Source organism: Nesoenas mayeri, assembly GCF_963082525.1.
Source record: "Nesoenas mayeri genome assembly, chromosome: 2".
NCBI lineage: Eukaryota > Metazoa > Chordata > Aves > Columbiformes > Columbidae > Nesoenas > Nesoenas mayeri.
Genome location: NC_137543.1, coordinates 126,673,298 through 126,698,358, shown reverse-complemented (window position 1 = coordinate 126,698,358; position 25,061 = coordinate 126,673,298). Strand labels below are relative to the sequence as shown.

Below are 25,061 nucleotides of genomic sequence, written 5' to 3'. Positions count from 1 at the left end.
AGCATCTGTCCCATTTTCCCATAATCTGCCCTTTTGGCATGTGTGTGCCTTGCTTGTCTTTCTTAGGATTTTACACCATTTACGGTATATCCCAAGTGCAAAGATCAGGCATTGACTTTATAGATATATAACATCTATTTCCGGCAGACTAGAGTATTCAAATAAAGAAAAAAAATGCAAAGAGTTACACAATGGTATCTTCTTTTCCCCCATGATCTTTTTGCTTCAAGTCACAAACAATTTTAAGCCCAGCTTTTCAAATACTTACCTGTGTATCAAATCTGGTGTGGAAGATCAGTACTGACCGATCTGATTTAAACAGTGTTTCTATTGATTGGAGTACGCGCTTGGATCAGTAAAAAGACAGTCTATGACACACGTGGTTTGTTTATAGGGACCTATCCAGAATTTACAGTTATTTCAGCATATGAAGCAGGTCAGACAGAAGCAAAGGCAGTTATCTGTGCAGCCCTGCTGCAGCTAAGCCCACCTAGAGGGCTGCCACCTTTAAAACTGCGAGGCTACAGTGACTTGTGTGAACACGTTGCCCTGACAACCAATGGAGATCCTCTTTACACTTAATTTATCAGAAATCTGTATTTTTGGGACAGATAGCCCCGAGTTTCATTGCTCACCGTCACTCGCATTTCCCACCCTCCCACAATAAAGCACGGAGATTACCAAAATAAAAAGTGCATCGTACAAACCTACAGTGTCGTCAACTGGCGTTACGGTTACGTTGCATCACTCTACCTCAGTTGCCTCTTTGGTATTGCTGAAGCACAGATCAGTATGCGAGTGTCTGCCTCACAGTCCTGGAGTGCTTTGATTTACAAAAAAAGAAAGAAAGAAAGAAAGAAAGAAGAAAAACTGCACACATACCTTCAGGACAGTCCACTGCTCTACCACAATTGCATCATAGCCCTGTGTGGTTTTACTGTCTCCCACAGCAACATCTTCAAAGAGAAATACTCCATCCATTGTCCCATGTAAAGAATCTGTGAAAACACAGGGTTATCTGTACACTTTATGGAAGACATCTCATATGTAGAGATACATTTAAATGTATTAATAATACTTCCAAGGATATTAATAAAGAAATACACAAACCTTCCTCTGATGATCCAGCTCTATTAAGTGAATGAGATTAATCTCTCCAGCAGTTTTTAAGAGCAATCCTACTCTCTCGTAGCAAACCTCACTGTCCGTTCTCTTATTCCAGAGTTTGTCCTCAAAAAACACAGCTCTCCCATTTGGAGCAGGCAAAATTAACTCGGTCCCTGGTTCAGCAGTACTGCTCACCTACTTGAAGTTATACACACTCTTTGGGAGCTAAAGATGGTATATTATGTCAATTTTTCAACGGCTTTTGAAGGTACACTGATATTAATGACCATATCCATTCATTTACATGAGTCAGAACCCTACATATGTATCAGCCGTTGCAGTTACAGTGAACTACACGGAATAAGGATGATCTGGCATATCTGAACGGTGTGAAAGAAAAGATACATTCATAACTATTTAATCAATTTATGAAGGCATTTTGACCATCTGGTTTAGTGGCTCTCTGTTCTCATTAGCATTCCCAGCACGTTCAGCCTTTTTTCAGACAACACATACTATTAACATTACTTGAGCAGCACTTTTTCCTTCAACTTAGCTGTATACTCCATAATCAGCAATCACTCCCATATGCAAGAACTCCAGTTTTGTCAGTGCCATGACAGAACAGAATCAGAATAACTGAAAAAAAATTACTTACCTTTCTTTGCTAAAATAAGCTAAATGATGAAGCAATAGAATTATATCACTGTAAATAAGTAGTATTGTACTCTTTATGAGCACAGAAAACTCCTCTCAAACTGTCACAAAGTGTGTTTTTCAGCCTTTCTAATTTAAATACTACATTTACCCTGTATGACTGATTATAAAGACCTTGCTCATCCCCTCTGCAAGTGTTGTATTTTGCAAGACAGTTTCTTTACATTTTTCGGAAAAATATGTTCCTTGCGCTGGTATGATACATGTTTTTGAAATGCAACAACACATGCTAAAACAGCAGATTCCTGAGCTGACAGAAGAGTCTTCTGGATAAGTCTGTTTAGCTCTTTCATCAGGTCATCTTGATTTCCCTGGTGGATGTTACGAGGTCAAAAAAGGCCAGTCGGAAGGCACTGCTGCCTCCAAGGGAAAATATATATCAAACTTAGAACCAATTTTCACAAAACAGGCAGTAAAGAGGATCAAGAGGCTTCTCACATCTTGCAGACATAATCTCAGTGAACATCTTCCTATGTGATTATACAATCTAAATTCAATTTATTATCTGGAAATAATAGATTAGTTGTGGGCAAAGCCCACAACAGAACAGACTCCTACAGTTGGAGGCTTACGTCTACCAACACACTGTAGTAAGACTGTTGCTACAGGTGTGAAGCATTTGCACACCCCCCTGCTTTTGCACAGTCCACTACTCTCTTTTGCTGCCGTTTCAGTCAAGTCATTCAGTTGTGAGTGAGCAGATGCAAATACTTGTATCTAAACTAACAGAACATATTTCTTTTGAGTTTGTTTGTGAAGGAAAACAGTTGTAAACCAGTTACTAGGGACTCTCCTTGGGATTGTGTTGGGAGACTCGAAACAGAAAAATACACTGTGTACTTTCACACTGACTATTTCTCCAGGCAGGTTTCCCATAATTCTGTTTAGAATGAGAGAAATGAAGACCCCTCACCACTACAGCAAGGCAGTATTACACTTTGCTCCAAGGAGGATGAGCTGGACTACAAAGCAGTAATTCCCATCATCTGGACAGATTTCTCATCCAAGCGGGGAGAACGTGCATTTTTGTTGTGAAATAACATGCCAGATCACTAAGTAGCTGGGTTACAGGTTAGAAACAATAGAATCATAGAATAATTTTGGTTGGAAAATAACTTTAAGATCATTGTGTCCAACTGTTAATCTAACACTGACAAGGCCACCTCCAAACCATCCCCCTAAGAACCTCATCTACGTGTCTTCTAAACACCTCCAGGGATGCCGCAAGCTTGCCACATACAAAGGGGTGCAAGATTTAATTATCATATTTCATTCAGAAATAGCACTTGGTTAGACCCTACACTGCAGAGCGGGAACAAACTCAGCTTCTGTGCAATATATCACATTCCAGCAACAAAACCCATATCCAAATCTATTTTGGGATGCATAATGTACAAATAACCCTTTTGTTTTCCAAAGCAGGGATGACAGGACAGCACCTAAGGCTGCAGGGAGAAACCCACAGATCCCTACTAGACACAGACATCCAGACCTTGTCAAGAAGCTTTAAACAGCATCAGTGTACTGTTCCTGTATCGTCAATTCTCTTAATGAAATTCAGTGTCGCACTGTTGGCACAAATGCAGCTTGAGCTCACCCCACGCATTTGCCAGCTAATTAATAAGTGATCAAAACACAATCAGCATGCGTGTGTTCATACCCGCTCATAAATCATCCTTCATGTTTCACTCTGCTGCGCATTCCACTCATGCAGTTCACAGCTTCCACATATGTGAACATTATGGCACATATGTAATGTTTTAGAAACTAATAGCTGAGCTCAGGAGACCCTACAGGCAGCAGATAAACTTGGCAGTGTCAGGTTTACAGTTGGACTCAATGATCTTAAAGGTCTTTTCCAGCCTAAATAATTCTAGGACTTTCCTTCCTTGTTGGATGTACAATGATTACGGTTGAATGCTACATCCAGTCAGTCCCAAGATCCATTAATTTCTTGGCCAGAAAAGAAACCTGTAGAAATTGTAAAAAGTGGAAGGGAGAGAGAGCTGCTGCACATTGGTGTCTATTCAACAGAGTGATGCTGGTGAAAAATTCTGTAAGATAAACTCATTTATGACGCTCATTAAGATTTTCCCCCGTAACCATAACCAATCTCCTCTCTACCTGTCGTGCCACAATGTTTAAACTTTCATTCCATGAATGCATGTCTGCCAACTCTCACACCTTGGCCATACATTTTCCCTTTTACAGGTCATCTCCTACTCTTCCAGAGAAAAGTGGGAGGTAAAGGAAAGAATAATTGGATCATTAATTCCTTTGCATGGGAAGCATTTGGGATGCTGAGAATAGCTGAGGGAATGGAGAAAGCAGCAGAAAGAGAACTAATGGGATCGTGTTTTGGAGAAAAGGCACATATAACCCTGCTGTGGTATCAGGATCAGCAGGAGTTTCAGAGAAACTCTTACACAGAGGTGTAGAAGGGTGAGGAGATGGACACATGCAACTGAGTTTACCTGCAATTCCTTTATCACATGGATGCTCTAGCTCTACGAGCAACTTAAGTCTATAGTTACATGTCCTAGAGCTGGCTCACTAGGTTATATTCACATAATCTAACATCAGATATTTATGATATAGAGGCCTACAGCTGAGTTAGTCATCCAAGACTCCCTTTGCAGCTGATGGAGGGAAATATTCATTATTTCATTCAGGACCCAGTTTCACAGAATAATTCAGGTGGATGGTCAGAAGGTCTCCAGTCCAATCTCCTGCTCAAAGCAGGTCCAGTACAAGTGCAGACCACATTGCTCAGGGCTTTATCTAGTTGTGTCTTGAAAATTTCCAAGGATGGAGACAGCACAGCTTCCTGGGCAGTCTCTTCCAAAGCGTGACCAGTTTAATGATGAAAAAGTTTTTCTTTATATCCAACCAGGACCTCTCTTGTTTCAACTTATGTACATTTTCCTCATTCTCTTCCCATGCACCTCAGTCAAGAGCCTGGATCCATCTTCTTGATAAGTACTCATGAGTACTTCCAGCACTGTTAGATCCTCCAAAGCTGTCCCTTCTCCAAGTTGAACCAATCCAGCTCCTTCAATCTTTCCTCATGGACAAGTGCTCCAGCCACTGATTATCTTGTTGGCCCTCTGCTAAACTATCTCCAGTTTGTCAGCATCTTCCTTGCCCCATTTGGGGGAGGGCCCAAAACCAGACACTGAATGTGGTCTAGATGCAATCTAATGAGCTCCAAGTAGAGGAAGACAATCACTGTCTTTTATCTACTGTCTGTATTTTGTCGTTACGGCATGGCATGCTGTTGTCTTCTCTACTGCCAGGGCATACTGCTGGTTCATCTCCAGCTTGCTGCCCACTAACATCCCCCAGGACCTTTTCAACAGAGCTGCCATCCAGCCAGGCAGTCCCCAGCCTGGCTTAGTGAAAAAGCAGGTCTCTTCCCAGAGGCAGGACATTTGTACTCATGGAATTTCAAAAAGCTCCTGTTAGCACATTCTTCCAGCCTGCCAAGTTCCCTCTGCACAGTTCTAAAGCACATCAACTGCACCCTTGAGCATGGGATCATCTGTAAATGTAACAAAAGCAAATCCCATTGCCTCCTCTGCATCACTGATAAAGTTGTTAAACATGACAGGTCCCAGGACAGATCTCTGTGGTACTCCACAAGTTGCTTCAGGTAAAGTGTGACTTACTAACCACAACCCTCTGAGCCTAGCCATGTAGCTAGTTTTCTACCCATCTAGTTGTCCTTCCATCTAGAATGCAGGGTCCTAGCTTGGATACAAAAATATTGTGGGAGACACTGTTGCGCTTCCTTGATGAATTCACACAAAATGACATCTACTGATTTCCCTCCATCCACAAATCCAGTCATTTTATCACAGAAGACAATCAGTTTCATCAAGTACGAATTATTCTGGTTAAATCCATGCTGACGGTTCCAAATCACTTCCTTCTTCATGTCCAGAAATGTGTTCCAAGAGGACTCATTCAGCAATTTATTCGGGAATGAAGTGAGGCTGTCCAATCTCCCTGTAGGTCTCTGGATTGTCTTTTAGCTTTTTTTTAAAGATAGGCGCAACCTTTGCCTTTCTCAAGTGTTGAAAAGCTCCCCTGCTCTCCATGACCTTTCAACGATGACTATGAGTGGCCCTGTGATGACATCAGCCAGCTGTCCCAGTGCCCTTGCATGCAGACCATTTGGTCCCATGAACTCACGCAATCCCTGTCTTGATCTTCATCCACTGCTACTAGTCCCACACCTCCATGAAATTTGCCTCTAAGCTCAGTGGCCTGGAAGACTGTGTCAGTGAAGACTAAGGTGAAGGAGGCACTGAGTATCTCAGTCTTATCTAGGTCTGCTGTCACCAAACCACCCACTCCAATCTATCTGATCTCTTTCAGATATTTGATTTAGGATGAGATCAATCACAACACAAATCCTACTATACTGGTCTACGCCTAGATCTCCATTGACTATAATGGAGATTATAATTACAATTTTGTATGACAACTCATATGCAGACACCTGCAGAGTCTGCGCTGCCTGCATTTATGCAGCTGAATCTTACCTAACCTATCTACGAAGATCAGCCATCTAAAGCTTCAGATGGTGAGCTGGTCTTCCCATTTTCCATTGTTCCTCATGCAAGGTATCTCCTGATTCTGATGCAGTTGTATGCTGTTCTCTTTTGGTAATCTCTTGTCTAAAAAGATTTAGCTTCTGGAAACTTAGCCTACATTAAAAAGGCCTTTAGTAATTTCAAATGCTAGTTCATTTACAATAGGGCAGTAAGGAATGCCAATAAAACAAACCATTTTGATTTTGCTGTTTATGGTATCATTTCCCAGTCTCTACTCTTGAACTGACATAGCTTCACTCTTTCTTAAAGAAAAAGCTCTGAACGTAAAGGTTACAGTCTCTGTCCTTTCTCTGAAAATGTTCCATTACCACTGCATTTTTTATTAAGGCATCCTACTGTGCACAAAAAGCTATTTTCACTGGGTTGTATAAATATTTGATGTAGCTCATTTGACAAAAAGCTATTTTGATGTTCTTGTTTCTGATTTACAAGAAGTATACAGGAAAAGATTTCTTACTTTACCATGACAGCTTTCCTAGTGGGCAACAATTTTCCCCCTGTTGCCTTTCAGCTACAAATCCCCCTTATCTAGGAAACTAACCTTTAGGCTGCTGTTGCTCTCAATGAGGAAAACCAGCTATCTGCGGCTTTATGTGGAATGTGAACTGAACGCTGGCCTTTGCTTCATATTTATATTCCTCCCTCCTCCTAAATCTTTTCACCTTCAGTACACACAGAAAAAAAAAATTCCATATGGATTATAAAAATCCCAGCCACTTCAGTGGATAAGGTGACTATAATTGACCAAATGCATCATTGGTTCATCTCTGTCAGAGGCAGTGTGAATGTAACAGACACAATCAATCTAACCTCCTGAAAATCTGACTACCTTCCTCTTCCAAGCAACTCACATTTTGTTTCATTTGCTTTTTCTTTAAGTACTGACAACGTTTTCTGGTTGGTTGGCTGGCTTTTTCTAAGTTTGAAAGGCAGGATATCCACAGACAGAACAGTAGAACAAATACAAAATGCCAGGCATTTAACGATCTGCAGTTCAAAACAACTAAAGATGAACAAGCTTGTGGTTACTCTGTTAAGGCATTGAAATATAACTTTAGCTTTTACTCTTCCTCCCTTCTCCTTCTCACAGTGCTGTTGGGAGACCTGCTGCTACAGGAAAGAGACCACACCTGTTAAGCCCTTTCTATTTGCACTGGTATTGATCTGTAGCTTGCTGCTACAGCCTTCACTTCTCACTAGAGGAGGGCAAGGGTGAAGTCCTATGATCACTTTAGATCACTAGGCAGGATCACTTTACACCTGGGACTACAGGCAGAATCAGCAATAACATGAGTTAGATGAAAAACACCAGCAAGTAACTGAACTCCAAATTTAAATAACTGTCACATGTCAACATAAGAACATTCAAGGACAGAGCATGTTGTTGTTTCTAACTTACTAGAAAAATCTTAATACATTTAATATGTTGTGTAACTCAGCATGGTTTACATACTGTAATTTGCAATTGTGTTATATCTCTGTTTATAATTATCTGGTACAATAAGCAAAAAGAAACAATTGTTATCAAGGAATTTAAAAACTCTTTTAAAGACTAATTATTAAACTGTTGGCAGAAGGAAGAAACAGATTTATGACTACTGACAATCTGGAAATCTTCACTTCATTGGGCATTCCAAGGACAAGGGGGGAAAGAAGAAGATAATAACAACTGTGCTTTTAAGTCTAATAAGCAAAATAATGAATTCATACTTTAAGCCAAAGAGAAAGCCAGTCCCCTGTACAGAGAAATGTGATATAACCAATTAAAGAAACTATGCTAATATTACCTTAATTTGGAAGAGTATTAATCAGCGAATAAGGAGACCAGCTATGAAGAGCTGGATGGGCTGCCATAGAAGACAAGAAAAAAAGTCAGAAGCTGAGAAGCCCTCAGCCCCCTCTTTCTTCCCTCCTCCCTATCCTGGGTTGTTTCATATGCCTTGGTGTCTGAGTGAAAAAGGTGTCTCGTTTCGTTGCAGCATGGGAAAATTTTAGAATTTAAATCATAAACATTTAACTGCGACTGGTGGCAACTTACAGATGCTCTTAGCAAACGTTCTAATAGCACGGTTTACGTTCAGGGCATTTTAATGTAACTGTTCTAATTAATACACATTTAGAAACCTTAACTCTGAGCTTCTTGACTTCTAAACCTGTTTTCCCTATAACTGTGAAATGCTAATAAAAATGTTTAGAGACTGAAGATGAACAATTAAGAATCTAACTTAATCTAGAATCTGCCCACTTTTATACATCTCGTTGTCCTGTTTACATTGAAACCTTACTGTGGTCACTCAAGCCAACTTTATCTGTGTCCGCAGGCAGTTTTCCAGCACTCCTCTTCTGGTATCCAAGTACACAAACTTCCCCCAGGCCTCTGTTATGTAAATGAACTTCAGAAGTTTAAATAACAGAAAAATGCTGTGTTTAAAGCATTTTAGAGTGCACTGATAAGCAGTTTTATTAAAGACAACACTGAGCCTGATAAAGCCAATTAGATTTGCCTCTATGAGTTGCAATTTATACACATAAAGTAAATGACCATTTGTTTTTAAGCAAGTTAACTAGCAATTACAAGGCTTTCCAGGAAGCTGTGTGAATGCATTCCATCAGCTGAACTTTAGACCTTCCTTTTTTGCTACTTGCTTGCAAAATGAAAAATTAGGATTGCCTGTTTATTTCCTGATTGGCTTCTACCAGAACCGACTCATATTACTGTGTTTTATCGTGGGTCCTGGACTTCTGACCGGCAGCGAAACGAGAAGAAGATTTTCTGGAAGCAGTTCCCCTGTAATTGTGAGGCACAAACCCACTAATCTTAGCTGCAGTGCCCAGTCTATGGGTTACCACATTCCTTTTGAAGAATGCAAAACAAACCAAAATTAGGTGAAAGATTCAGCCATAAGCACTTTAACCATGGTCACATAATTTTCCAGTAAAATTAATCTGTCTGTAACTTCAATATTTTTGTGTTAAAGTACTTCCCTTGGTTTGTTCTCACTGTCCCTTGGTTTTGACTCTCAGATCTCTACTATGCACCAAAGTCTTTCTTTGTACAGCAGCCTTGTCTTCAGAGACACCATGGTGGCCATGAGTGCTGTACAGATGGGCTACAGTGTTAAGGTGGATTCAGTGCCACATTTTCACAACACACAAAAATGTGTTTTTTAATCTTTTCTTCTTAAATTAAGACCGATGTTTATCCATTACTCATATGAACACACTAGTTAGGAGGATACAAACGTAGAAGACAATTCCGTAAAACATCGTGCCACTGAGATGGAAAGGATCTCTCCAAGAACTGGGAGTAACTTGCTACAAGTTGGCCAGATGAAACTGGAGGGTCCTTACACTAACCTGCAATCAGACCCAGATGCACTGTGTGGCTGAAAAGTTAAGAAGAAAACCACTCTTCCATTTACGTCATCTGCTTTACAATATTATTAGTTTAATTAATTTTACTCAATACTGTTTCTTAATGCTGTGTATTTCTGCAATTACAGGATCATTTCTAGTATGTTTATAAAATACAATACATGATCTGTTTTCCTTATTCAAATGCCAAAATATTTCTTATGCTTTCATTCTATTTCACTGAAATAGGCTGATCTAAACGAAATCTGCCCCGAGACTGTATTAAAGCACCTCCCAAATGTCTTCTCTTCAAAGATAATGACCTCTATTAGAGGAGAAAGGAACATAATCACAGCATAATGCTTTCTGTAATTTCCATACCATTTACCATTCCAAGGCTGAAGATGGCGTTTACCAATGAGCCTCCTTTCCTGAAGTGATCTGTCATGTGCTCCAGCCAATTTGCTTCTAAGCTGTTGACAGTCTGCCCATTCCTGGAGATCCTCATAGGGATAGTCACTGTGTAATACTGGCTGCGTCTCTGTGGGGTTTTTGGCTTGTTGAAGAGAACAAAGATCTCTGTTTCTACCAAAAAGTAAAAAAAAAAAAAAATGCAGTAATGCAACAACCAACAACCTTATCACAATATTTTCAGCTAAAACAATGCATAACCCACTGTTTTCCATTGCCTGATTACACCGTGCAATTGCAAAAAAATACTTCGGGATGTGGTTATCTCCTTAATACATCTCGGCAGTGTCCAACACCGTAGGGTCCCAAAACCCAATATGATATTTTGATTGATGTTACAATATTTGTTACTAATAATAGATTCATTGTTGATAATAAAACATGTAAATATAGTAGTACCTGAGTACTAATGGACAACCCACCTACTGAAGTTATCAGTGTAAACCAAGATAGGAAAACATGCTCCACAAACTGCTTTAAGTACTGTAGCAGTCAAAAAATCACTAAAAATTAAGGCATAGAGTACCTTTAATTTTCTACTGAATGACTTATTAAAAGAGCTGTGACAATAAAGACAGTTAAAATACAAAATCTTACTGCAAATTTAGGAGCATTCTGTAGATCACAGTCATTAAACTGAAGTATTAAATAACTGAGTTTTGATAATGCAGTGGCATGGAAACAGCAACTAGGAGTCTCATCTAAAGAAAATGCAATGAACCATTAATGTAGAGACTATGCTAGCTGGATCACTGATTTACTCTGGGTCTGAGACAAGGTGAGGCATTCACACAACAGCAAATGAATTTTGAAAGCAGAATTTTGAAAGGTCTTACAAATGAGAATATTTTCTAGACTCTGCTCCATATCCCCTCTAGTACATCACAGAAGTTAATGGAGGCTTACCATTACAAAGTAGTCACTGTTGACAGCAAAGCTGAGCTTTCACAGCCCTAAAACTGGAAGCAAGTTTAAGTACAGATGCACCTTCCAAATTCTCAGAAGGCTACAACCATCAATAAAATTACCAATAAAACAATTTTATATTATCATTTTACTTATTAATGGACATGGAAATCAATGGTAAAACTTCCATTGACTTCCAAATGCTAAAAATTCTCCCAAAATAAAAGGTAAAGACATTATATGAATTTCATTAATTCAATAAGCTCCTCATGTTTCCAAGTTATTATGTTCTAATCTCAAGTATTGAAGAAAGAGATGTCAAGAGAAATGTTAGGATTGCTCTCTAACAAACATCACTGAGCAAGAACTAGTGTGTAAATTGAAAAAGATATTAGAAGGGAGATGCTCAGAGTCAGGCTGGCAGCAGTTGAAGAGAGCAGGAATCTCATAATATAACCAAACTTGAAAAATAAACCTAATGATCTCAGACACGACCCATGATTCAAATCGATTAGAAAGAAATAAATTGTTAACACGAATCCTCTTGCAGTTTACCACTTGTTTCAGAAAAAGAACATTATGATAACCCTACCTCAGGAGAGCATACACAGAAAACATCTACAATCGTTTGATTCTGACCCCCAAAATAGGCTCATGTTGGAAACTGAGATCTTCTTGGTGTATGAAGATGTATTAACAACAGCAAATTATGGAACTGGAAAACCATAGGGAGATGGTAATTTGGATTTGACAGTGGGCTGTTGACAACATGCATTTAAAATGTGTCTTTCAGTGGCTGACTTGGTTTGTCACCATTCCTGACTGTGTAGCACACCAGTACCAACCACTGTTCAAGTCACTGTTGACCACAGTTTTCACCAGCAAATCTGACTGCTCAAGCATGGATAAAGACACCTTCAGCTTGGTCCTACATAACACAGTGCTTTTGGACATATCATTAAAATTTCTGTGCCTTGTTCACAGGCAAATAATTTCCAACATGCTTTGAAGAGCCCTTTAATAAAAGGGAAGGTGAATGAGCACTACCAAATAGTCAGGAAAAAAAATGAAGCAGCATAAAAAGAACATTTGAATAGTACAAACCCTAAAATTAAGAACAAAATTAAGATTCCATGAACAGTAACAAATATTGCATTTTCTTCTGAAGTTTTATGTAAGGAAGAAGCAGCTCAAGAGTAGTAACTTCTGGTGGAATAAGTAGGCTAACTGGAGAATAAAAAACACACAAAAAACTCCAGCAAAAACCACCAAGAACACCTGATGCTTTCCATCTTCATGTTCCCAAGGAAGGATGGAGAACTGGTGCCAAAGACTGAAACACATTTTCCATGGGAGGAAAAGGGAGTGCTGTAATAACAGAAATTCATACAAGAGTAATAAAGAAATCAGCAGTGTTGTACAGGCAATAGATTTTAGTGATTTGGGAAAATCCTACTATAGACGAACTGTCACATTAAACTGCCTTCTCAGATCTTCAGTCTTGGAAAATATTTGCATAACTCACCAATTACAATGAAAACTGTATGAGAAATAATAAATAAGTCCAAAAGTACTCAGAGAAAGAAAGATAAATAAGGAAACTAGAGGCATTTTTAAAATAAAACCTCTTATCTGGCAAATCAGCAGCTGTAATTAAATCCTGGGGTGTTACAGACAGATAGAAGTTGGGAAGATTGGGGGTGATCAGCTTCACATTAAGCAGAAATATTAATAACAAGGTTACTTGTAGTGAAAGATTTCCACTGTTCAGTGTGGAGAAGAATAGCATGAAAAAAGATTATTAAACTCTCTAGGTTAACTCTCTCAAAGACAGCGTATATAAAAAGAGAAAGAACTGGTCTGATTAGACTTGGAGATAACTAGTTTAGAACTATAAAGCTAATGGAGGTTTTATAATGTGTAAGATTCTAGTGTAAACTAGAACAAATTTTTCAAATAATAGCTACGCTTTGATCAAATCTGGCTGCCCCCTTGCCCACTAAAAGTTGAAGAAAGTATGGTGCAAGGTCACTACAGTGTGATCCAAATGTGATGGCAAAAAGCTAATTACACCAAAATGCAACGGAAACCAAGACAATAGTCCAAGGAAAGTACAGCGCAAAGTCATTTTCAGTCCTATATACAAAATCCCCAAAGGGGTAGGATTGTTTGACTGAATCTATGTAAGACAAAAAGAATGGGGGTAATAAAGTCAAGGACAGTACCAGCTGAAAGAAACGTAGAGGGAATTTCCTACAAAGATTTGTAGCTTGTAAGGAATGTAAGCAAAGTGGTAAGAGAAATGAGTATACACACAGTTTTCTAGGATTTTAAGCAAATATGAGAAAGACAAATATTTTGAGGTTTATACTAGAAATGGGGCAAGAATATTTTTTTTCTGATGACTTTTCATTTTCTAAATTACTCTGGTCTGCATCCTATTTTGCACCACAATTCCTGCTACTGAAGTAACCTCCAAGCAACAAACACCATAAAGAGGGTACTTTGAGACCTCAGCTGAGACTTTTGGTTTTTGATGGCATAAAATGACACTTAGAAGTGGAATACACAGCTGAGGAGAAATCTGTCAAAGAAGTTAAAGAAGGAAAGAAAACTGATATAAGGATAATCTTACCAAAAATGAGAATTGGAAGGCAAATTATTAGGAACACCATTATCAAAAGGACCTTTATAATGAATTAGCAAGCATGAGTCATTAACAACAATAACTGCTGCTTTCTAGTAATTACAGTTCTGACTGTAGCACTGATGCCAGCCTGACTATAGGACACGAGGAGACTTCGGAGTCCAGATCACATATATTCCTGCTGTTCCTAATGTGGCTTCAACTATTTGTTCACCTGCTACAAAGGGGCTAACTGTGACAAGGCTTTGTGACTTATTCCTCTATTGCTGCAAAAGCTTGTATAGCACATTGGCAGAGCTTTTCATTCAAATGGACAAAAAAGATACAAAGATCAAGAGCTCTCAGGGTATTGAGATAATATACAAATACAGAAATGAACCAATTCGGCTGAACAGCAGATAAAAGTATGTCTTTACACTCAGGCAAATGAACGGGCCATAAAAAAATTGCACCGGCTTATATCATCTCTTCATTTGCCATCTGACTTAGCTCAGTCGTAGTGAACTGTGTAACCGTGTTGAAATCAGGTTAAGTGGCTCATTTAGTGCATCTTTCCTTCGCTATTACAGCGGTAAGGTCCTCCCTGCATCCCCACTCACCAAAGGAGCCGGGAACATAATTGAGGCAATTTTAACTTGGCTTTTATGTATGGGAGGTCACTACGATACTTACTGCCAGTAAGTGGTTTTAAGCATCGTGCTGGCGTTTCATTCTCCGCAAGCCCGTTTGGCTTGTCCGCCGCTTCTGTTACACTTGGGTTCGCATGCTGAGCCAGTTCTTCCTTCCCCTCCGCAGACCTGAGCGTCAGCTCTTCATCAGCCTGTCCTTCACCTCTGCAGCCCTCCCGGGATGTGGCACGTTGGTCAGCACTTTCCTCACTCAGGGCTGGAGTATCGCATCCATTAATGGCATCTATTTTCTCGCCATCCGGTGAAGCGTGATTCTTGGGGTAATTTGAAACATTTTTATTATCTCTTGATTGCACAGAGTTGTTACTGGCAGGTGTCAGGGAGGTGCTGACAAGACAGTTCTTTTGGGAGTGGTACTGAGGTATAATTCCAACAAATTTCAAGCCTTGACTTGCAGCATCTTGAATCTACAAGTCAAAGAAGATTGGATTTTTAACTGTCAAGCTGTCATAGCTAAACAGAAATACAGAAAATAACATCCTTCAAGATGGCTAGCATGTCATTTTGCTACTTCTGTCCACGACCACAGGAAATTGTCATGTTACATTTACATAAAAAGTTATATTCTAGAGAAACAGGATGAAAAGCTCCCTAGACCATCCAAAATAATGTGAAAGTGAGAGGGGGAAATCCAAAACAAAACACAAGAAAATGCCTACATATGTCTTCACAAGGGATAAAGTATCAGACGTGGTATTATGCACACAAAGTTTTAGTATCAACCTTATGAAGTCAGTGACTTAACATTAACATTACACCTTCTGCTGCATTAAGTATGTGATTATGACATTTATGCCAGGAAACAGTTATTAATTCCCTCTGTTATATGCACCTTTATAGCAACAGTTGTTGTTTTTCCTACTTTGGGTTGAGACACAAATGGCAAACTTTCACATCATGAGTATATGAAAGCAAAGCTATTTTAATACATTGCTTTTGGAAAGATAGAGAACTCAGAATAGAAAATGTGTTAGATGAGCAAAGAATAATGGAAACTAAGGAGCACTATTATTGATCCTTAACACTTTAGGTAAAGGAGGAAAATGAAGGAATCAAATCACAAAAGATTCTAAGAAAAAAGCACTGGCCTAGTAGTAATGACAATCTGGTAAAACTGGTGTTAGCTAAGGAAGGCTCAAGACCAAGCAGACCGAGAAATCTCTTTTAGGCAGACCCAGCACTGCAGATGTACCGTCCATTGGAGTCACCAGCCTCAACCCCTCAGACCCAGGAGAAGCTGCAGCGAGAGCCAGACTTTGGTGAAAACATGGGGGTCTGCTGATTCCTTTATCAAAATCGTCCACTAGAAACAATAGGTTTCCAAGTAACAAATACTCTTTATATAACGCAAAGTCTAAGCACACATATTATAAAAATAAATGCCTTGAGAACAGAGAAATAATTTCACTTTCTCTGCAGACCATGTAATTCCAGAGAGTTAAAGTGTCTTAATTCTTTCCCGAGGCTCAACTTAGTATGAAACTTAGGTGAAACAGTTCAGGCCCTTTTTTTAAATAGCAAGTAAATAGGAAGAATCTCTTACAACCTTTTTTTTTTTTTTTTCTTTTTTTCTTTAATATAAGAGGAAGTTCATTTCTGCATCTTTCTTACCCAGAATTTTTGTTTTCCGAAATGAATCATCTACTTCCTGGTAACATGTTACTAATACACAAACCTACAGATGATACCTGATCAACAACGAGAACTTCCTCTTCAAACCATGATTATATTTTCCATGTTAAATTAACTCTTGATTTTGTGATCACAGGAACTTTGTCAGAGGTCTCCAAGAAACAAGCCAAGGCTCTTCACAGGTGCTTAGCCCAGAGAACAAGGGATGTTGACTTAACTAAAGCTCATTGCTAAAGAAGACAATAACCTCCAAAAAAAATACTACTAGAAGTAGTATCCTGATGAAATGAATCTCTTTCTACAAAGAAAGCGAGCACGTAATATGCTTTAAACTAGATTTAAGTGAATGTCAATGATAGATGCATTCAGAATCTGCTTAATGGCCCTGACTCCCTGTTGTAACTTTACAAATATTTTTTTTATACAGTTAATGATAGAGTTGCAAATTCAGTTCATCCCTAATCACTAATTTACAGACACACCACATTTGTTTAGTAGGTTGCAGGGCGGCTAATTATAGAAATTTAACTAGTACACAACTGTTAAGAGTTTGAGGACAGTACATATGTAGTAATTTCGTTGGTCCTGGTCAATAAAGGCTGCTTGTCAATCTATACCAGGCTCTCCCACGCTGTGATTTGGATGAGAACAGCTTTCACAGCTACTGTTCTAAAGTTTTGCAGTCTTGGCTCACTCAAAAAATAGTGTTTGTCCTAAGGAATACCTGATCCCAAGGATTTTCTTCTGAGACTCTTGTTCTCAGAAGGGAAATAGAAGTAACTAAGGACTGAATGATAGTCTGAGCCATATTAGCCTAATAGTTTAGCAAAAAGATTGGAAAAAGAGACTGTATCTTCAAGGTCCTTTCCCAACAAGTTAATCAGTAGTATACAGAACACAAAATCTTATTTAAATCTGTATTTCAAATTTTTCCAATTACACTAGGGAGAACTAAGCATCCCGTTGTTTTCAATAAAGCAAATTTAGCAGGAAATGTTACATCAACAGGGCAATCTAAGTAGCAGAACAGCAAAGTGATGTATCAGCAGACGCAAACAGTCTTTCCTTCCAACTTTCCACAAAACCATGAAGGGGCTAGCTCTCATCATAAATGCAGTATAAAGCCTTAACATCTCCAGACTACAAACAAAGAGAATTTGATTTTTCAGCATCCTGTTGAGAGCTTGAATAGTACAAAATTTTAGTTGCCTCCACATTCAGAATGAATTATGCCATCCAGTATACATTCACATTTCCTGTTTCCTGCATTTGAAATGTTGAATATTTGAATTATCAAAAACAAAAACTCAGACCTAAAGAAGCTCAAACCTCAGTGCCCGGGCAGGTGGTACCCAAGAGGTACACAGGGCAGAAAGGCTGTTTCTAGCAGCCACTGGTGGGTTTTGGACCTGTCAGGGCATCTGCACTGGTGCACACAGACAGATGTGTCTGTTCCAGCTTTTGAGAAAATATCTCAACAGATGTGGTGCTGGGAATCAGTACAAGGGCAACGCAGGGGAGAAAGCAGGGGGAAAGTTGAACCTAATGGGAAGAACTGATGCTACTCTGACAGCGTCACTCACAACATATACTAGGTTGGATAAATACTACAATTACTTGTCTTTATGTGCCAGTTTAGAGCGCTAACAAAGAGTACTAACAAAGGTCCTTGTCACACTACACTGTAGGACTAAACAAAAGGAAGAAACATAAAAAGCAGAACAACTGCTTCTCTACCACTTATCGCATCAGAAAAAAAGCTAGATTAAAAATGCCCTTACATTAGGTGATCCATACTAATTTCAGCTGGTTTACTGACCTTTTTCATATTTTAGATATGCTACATACTTGTTCTTTCCAACTTGGGAATTTCTTAATAGGGAAATTCCAACAAACTTTACAATAAATAAAAAAATTTATTTGGTGCTTTCCCAGATAGGAACAGAAACATTTTTATTGCCTTATAAAGTGCTGGTTGGATTATATTAACCACAAATACAAGAACAGGTCTCCATCACAAAAGATGTTCTTGTTCAACAACAGAAGCAGAACTTAACTCATTTATTTCAATCTGGATAAACACCCAAGTGGGTACATTCAAATTAGTTTATAACTGGCATGCAACAAATTGCATTTATGCCTGTTTAAAAATAGAACCTGCTTGAAGAAGGGCTGAAGTTTCATGTGTACAGAGGGCCGAGGCAGTTAAAGAACTTAATGTCATCCCTATAATTTGCTTGATTAGAAACCTGGCATTTTCTCTGAAGGGAAAAAAACGACAGATTTAGCCTTTGCTATCTGTGAAATAAATATCAGATCTCCTACTAACCCTAGCAGGAATAGAAACAAGCACCGTGTCCAACCCTGATGTCTCTAGCTTAATTGAATTTTAGCCAGGGCACTTGTGTTAACATTTTTCAACATTTGTCAAGTGTTATTGTTTATTTCAGAACTGACTGACTGCTATTTTTATACTTCATTTGGAAAAAAGGAACCATCAGCAGCACAAAGCAGCACCACTAAACATTATGTTGATGTAGCAAATTTATGTCCTATCTTTTTAAATACTTCTGGTTCTCTTGAAGGCTTCCTACCTAATCAGAAAATGGCTGACAGTCTAATTTAAAGATCCGTAAAACCACACCTGGCAACAGTATGGCTGAATGATCCCTGGAGGTGTTTAAAAGATGTATAGATTATGTTCTTAGGGACATGGTTTAGTGCCAGACTTAGGTTACGGTTGCACTCTATGAGTGTCTCTTCCAAACAAAATGAGTATATGGTGAAATCCTCTTGTTTTAACACTACAGGCCTCACAACCATGAAAGAAATGCAAAGATTCCAGGTTGGAAGCTCATTTTGAACAGCCACATACAGATTTTCTTTTCAAACTTATTTACAATAAAGACACATTGCAAGTTCATTGTACAGTTCACATATTCCTTGTGAGTCTGTGTTTCTTGTTACATTATCAGCTCTGTAATAATCTCCTATTCGTAGCAAGCATGATAGTACGACTTATAAATACAGAAGCTCAGGGATATAGATCCCATGCTGAACAGTGTCGTGTACTTTTGCCAGCTTCAGTAATTGCTTACAGGGAGATTCTGTACATTTCTCTCATGGGATGGCACACAGCAAAGCAACTTCCCGCAACCTCAGGATAGTATTCCACCCACATCAATAAACATGGGAAATAACACACAGCAATTTAATACTGAGGATCTCTCTCTTGGATAAGGAACTTCAAACACATGATTTAATAAGTGTTGGGAATTTCTCTTAACTCTTGTATGCTAGGAGCTGGACATTTTTGGGATGCATCCAGAAGAGAAGCAGTTTTACTAATGTCATCAGGGCGTTCCAGTTTATAGCAGTCCTAAATGGTCTCAAGGCTTACACTTCCTGATGATCTGGGAAAAACCCACCTTCAAAACCTAGGCATTAGCAGTGAACATTTCAGTAACAGGTTTGCTAAACGGTTCATGATATAACAAGGTACTGAAAGAATGCCACAGAAACCCAGTAAAAGGGATTGCTGCTAATATAAAAACAAACAACAGAAACAATTTATGAAGAGCACACAGAGCAAAAATGTGCTTGGAGAAAGGACAACATTCCCTCTGTGCAATGAACTGATTTTCTGATGGTCAGCTGCATTTAGTTAGCTCTGCAGCAAACTAAGGGAAAGACTGCTACTTAGTCCTACTGATGGGAAAACATATGGCCTTGGAAACAATAGCTGGGTTAATTTTGCTCAGAGCTATCTTAGACTTTTTTTTTAAGCCAAGCATTAGGCTGCCTTAGGCAATAAAATAAATTCTTGTCTGTCTGTTTATTTGGTTGCAGCTTTTAAAAGAACAATGTTAGAGGCATTAGATCTCATAATGTGTAGCAGAAACAAGACCGCTGTATTTTTCTACCTTCTTTTTAGGATTCAAGCAAATCTCCTTTGACAACCGACATAGCACCCAGCGTCTTCATGTAAGGAACATGATCTTGTGATTTGAGAAGAACGCTATGTACTGCATTCCAGGAGCTGGAACTGGAAAAAGGATGTTCAATACCAGAGTCTTCCAACTGTGTCCTCCTTCATTAATATTTAGTAGTACATGAAAAGTGTTACCATAATCCCAAACCACAGAATCATCCTTTAAGCAGTGTTGTTGACAGTGTTTATATTGACACTTCCAGTTAAAACCTTGAACAGAACTTTACCATTTAGGAACTTGAGATAAGAGTTTTAGAAATAAGTTGGAAGATCCAAGAGAAGATAATAGAGCCCAAAGACGAATTCAAAAGTTAAGAGGTAATTAGCTTCTTGCAGAAACAGATGTATGCTGCCTATCCCTCTTTGCAGTATGCAGCCCATTGAGCAGAACCATTGACTCGACACTTTGAAGCTCTGGCTGCATTTGTGGCAGAGCACAACAAAGCACTGAACAGGGAAAAGAAAGCAAGCTTTGCAGTTTTACAACCTGCTCAGTGGTAGCAGCCTCTGCAAAAGGGAACTGAAACCTGTGAGCAGAAGAGGGAGAAATGTAGTGAAGCAAGTAGCTACTACAACCTCCTGCTATGGCGAGTAACACAGAAGACAGGCTCTTAGGACAGTGCTGCCAAGAGATATTAAGTTACAGCGAGCTATATGCCTCCTGCTACTGGAGCCAAGGCAGTATGTTCATTCCTGAGAACAATATAACCAGACTAAACATGCAGTGCAGCGTGGTGCAAGTACACTCGTTCCTTTCAGCGTATCTCACTAGCTGACAGCTCTTGGAAACTACACTGGCTCATCCTCTGTGGTCTTGGGTGCGATGATTCTTCTCAAATTATTGTCTTATTTTAGCATCTGTTCCTCCACAGAGCTGGCAAAGGGCAAACATTGCTGCACACAGGCTACAAAGGCAACTGCGGTACCTGCCCAAAGGCCATGGAACGTACCTGTGTTCTTCCACTCTGAAAAGAAATCCTGAATTTATCCATGTCATTTAAGATTTATTCCCTAAAAGCTATTTTAGACCTGAGATAAACTGCTATGGAGCAGCCAGCTATGTTGACTCAACCCAAATTTTTGATACACACTGTCAGAAAAAAGTCTGTAGAAATTCTGTCCCAAGTGCTTGCTCTAGAAAAATGGGCATTTTCAAAACGAAGCTCATGTCTCGTATATGAACCTTTTGAGAGAAACTCCTGTACTAATTGGTGAACACAAGCAAGGGGAGAATAAAGATTTAGAGATATTTGGTTGAGTGCTGTATCTAACAAGCCTTTTAGCTGGATTAACACAATCCAATGTTCTTTGTGGAACATGAGAAAAGAGTCATTAGCACTAAAGTGGTTCAAAACTGGCACACAGGTTTAGTCCATCTCTGTCGTAAGCAATGAAAACAAAAACTAAAACGTTCAGGACAATGGGAATATTTTAAAAATTAATAATTCAGTCTCAAATTTACAGACTTTACAATTAATTTGCAGGGAACTGTTTCATCTTCATATAAACCCAAGAGTGTTTCTTTAAAATCGCATTGTTTCATCAAGCCATCTGTTACTTGCAGCCAAAATTACAATTTGAAAAATTTGCTCATGTCTTATTTTAGCACAGTATAAAATATTATCATATTTACTGTTATTAAAAAAGTAATTTTTCTCACCAGACTGAAGTGGGATCATTAGAAGCACTGACTACTGATTTTATAACATCTATTTTTATCTTGGTCAAGAGGACGACTCCGAAAGCTGCTGGGGGCAAAGGATTATAAAAGCAGGATCAGGCTCCTGGGAGAGTCCTGAAAATAGTTTTGCAGTGTTCATGGAAGATATATATCAACACCACTCTTAGAGGGCTTAGTCAAAAGAACACAAGTTGAAAGAAGCTTAACCAGGAACAGATGTTTCCCTTCACACCAGTCTGTTTAAAATACAGTATTATGCTATTTTTTACCATCTCTTGCTATATATACACTTACAAAATGTTAACAAAATGCACTTTAATAAATATTATCACAGCAGATGACAAACAGCTGAACCATTGATGTGGAGTTTCAATTTCTGCTTCATGGCCATATCTACTTCCAAGATCCAAATACTTAAAAATAAAATAGAGGCTCTGTTTGCACTGAAAACATGCAGAAAACAAAGCAGTCGGCTAAATACTCAGCAGTGGTTTTCATTACAATGTGCTAAAGAAATAAGTGTTGTATTGTTCATTTGCAAATACCCTGGAGAGGCAAGGTTTTGGAGTGGGATTTTTTTGGTTTGTTTTAAGGATGGAAACGATTTTAGAAGAGGTTGAGATCACATCTAGATAAGTAATCCTAGGTAATAAACAGTACTCCAGAGGGGTCATTTTCTAGCCACAAAAGTAAATTTGAACTGCTTATTCATTTGAAGAACAATCCTCTGAGCAATATTAAAGGCTCAATTTTTCCCCTCTTCTGTCTTTTACTGCCACCTGCTCTGACTGTGTACCCTGCAGGACATTTCTGAACACGCCAACTAAAACATATTTGAAGTAAAGAATAATGCTTTGGATTACAATATCTGTCTAACGAACCCTGGCACCAGCAGAGCAATCAGAGACTTCACAGAAGAGATCCTTGTAAGGCTGCAACAGACTCAAGAAATCCATCAGCAGTCTAGTGCTCTTCAGAACACATAAGCTGTATCTCTTTGTTCCTTCTAAAAAAGAAATCTCAAACCAAAGATTTAGAGATGAAGAACAAGAAATGACAAACAAAAGATACATACAGGAATGTGAGAAATACTGGAACGGCTACGAAAAGAACAATATTTTTCTTAGCTATTATAAATAAAAGTAAAAAAGTATACAAAATGAGTAATTTTCACATTCTTTTTTCTGAGAAATTCTAGACTTTTGTCTTCTCATTTCCTTTTCATACTGTCACAAACACAAATACTTATATATATTCAAAAGTACATTATGGATGCATTTGTCCTATGACACATTTTTTCACATTCCGCATCTTCTTGCTGTTTCATAGTTAGATGCTGAAGAGAGTATTAAAACTCAGAAGCAGGGAGTTCAAAAATCATTTAATATCACTTTCACACACTGTATGGATATGGGAAGTCCCTTGTTTTGATGATACATCAGAATGAGCATTTGTCTGGTAAATATGTAGGAAATCACTGAAGAGCCAAGTCTGGGCTGAATCACTCCCTTGACTGGGAACATCTATGGGAAAGATTTCAAAAGCTCTTGAGAATTCATAGAGGTATTTAGTTTTTATTTTGTAGGAGAAACAGAAGTCCTCCAGCCCTGCTTCTACCTAGCACCATAAAAGAAGCTGGAAAATTAATCTCTCTTTGACCAGCAACGCTAACGTAAAAATTCTTCACCAACTGGAGAGAGTTTGATAAAAACATCGATGTGGCAAAACAAGCAGTGAGAGTGACCTGTGGTGGCATGGACTGTGTCGTGGCTCCTTCCCAAACGCTCAGCCCGTATCCTGCCTGCTGCAGGTGACGGGCGGGAGGATCAAACCCCTCTGAGAAATGCCTCACCTTTCAGGAGTACACCAAGTTCAGCTACAGTTTAATGTGTATTAATTTCCGGCACATAAACCAACACTTGAAACTTACTCATTCCTCATTATAGTTTTGTTGGGTTTTTTTAAACATTTAGAAAAATTACCAGTTTTCTGGCAAATACCAGTTGTACAATATATTCCATAAAACTGGCAAACAGGCTCAAATACAGTAGATTCTTTCAGCAATGTAGGCTGTGAGTTCTTTATACAAGTGTTAGTATTGTATGGCCACTCCTTCAAAGCAGTCCAATTCCCTACGCAACTTGCCTTTGTACCAGGGAGAACTGGTGGTCACTGTTTCAGATGCCAACTCTAGAACAAGCACCTGGGTGGCAGCGTCCCTGCAATGTGTTTTGTTGGCACATTCCTCCCTGAGGTCCCACTCACTTAAGTTTGAGAGGGACCATCACTTCACAGGCCCAGCAATGCTATTACTAGAAAATAAATGTCAACAAACTTACGGGCAAAGTGACTCCATCTGCAGGAGTCAAAATTCTTTCTAGGGTACTTTGGACTACAGAAGCTGTTCAGAGGACCACACTCTAAAGCGACATGTTACTAGTGACTTTCAAGCTAGTGCCTCTGTTGGCATTTGTTCGCTTACTGAAGTTCACCGAGAGTATGAAGAGAGGGACGAGCAATGAGCAGATTTGACAAACACTTTCACGGTAAGATAAGCATTACAGAGGTGTTTCAAGACGGCAGTTGTTTTCCAAGCTGAACTGGTCCGCTTCTGAAAATGCAAACCCAATTATTCATCCATACGGCTGGAAAAAGTTGTCCTCATTTTTGAGTCAAATAAAGACAGATCAGCAGGGAGAGGTCCTTGTCTGATCAAGAACACAAAAGGAAGATGCCTGCACTTGGATTTCAGTTAAGCTGCGGCATTTTTGAACCACGCGCTTCTGTGCTTATCATACTTCCCCAGGGAAGGGTAATGGGTCCACAGGGACAAGGAATACAACCTCTGCAATGGGGTCAAACTGAAAAACGTTAATATACAAGAATTTCCTTCTCAAAGAGGCAGGCAACCAAGGATACAAAGATGTGCTTCCTAAATTTTAAAATGTCAGAACTGGAAAGAAAAAGTAAATTTCCTAACTTTTCACCAGCACCGCACAGATATGAACATACGAGTAAAACCTTCTGCCTGTTACAGTTCTTCTAGAGCACATAATTCAGATTCATGTGGAAAACCAAGGTCATGAGAAACATATTTGGCATTCATATATGACTGCGTATCCAAAATAACTCTTTCCTTGGGATGTCAGCCTAGTTTCTCCTTCCCTTACTTGTCTCAGCAGATTCAGGATAACACTCTCAGATGAAAAAAACACTAACAGGATACACAGAAATAAAGAGCAACTAA

General features: G+C 38.9%; 1 protein-coding gene across 1 annotated transcript in view; it reads right to left on the bottom strand.

Annotated features, from left to right (window-relative positions):
• The window catches only part of RFTN1 (raftlin, lipid raft linker 1), a gene marked incomplete at both ends in the record, with an annotated part of 85,296 nt that overhangs the window by 14,827 nt on the left and 45,408 nt on the right, over positions 1-25,061 (bottom strand). Inside the window, 3 exons of the mRNA XM_080364195.1 lie at positions 883-998; positions 10,179-10,382; positions 14,494-14,917. Of these exons, the coding sequence (XP_080220321.1) occupies positions 883-998; positions 10,179-10,382; positions 14,494-14,917 (744 nt within the window). The remainder of the gene's footprint in view (positions 1-882; positions 999-10,178; positions 10,383-14,493; positions 14,918-25,061) is intronic.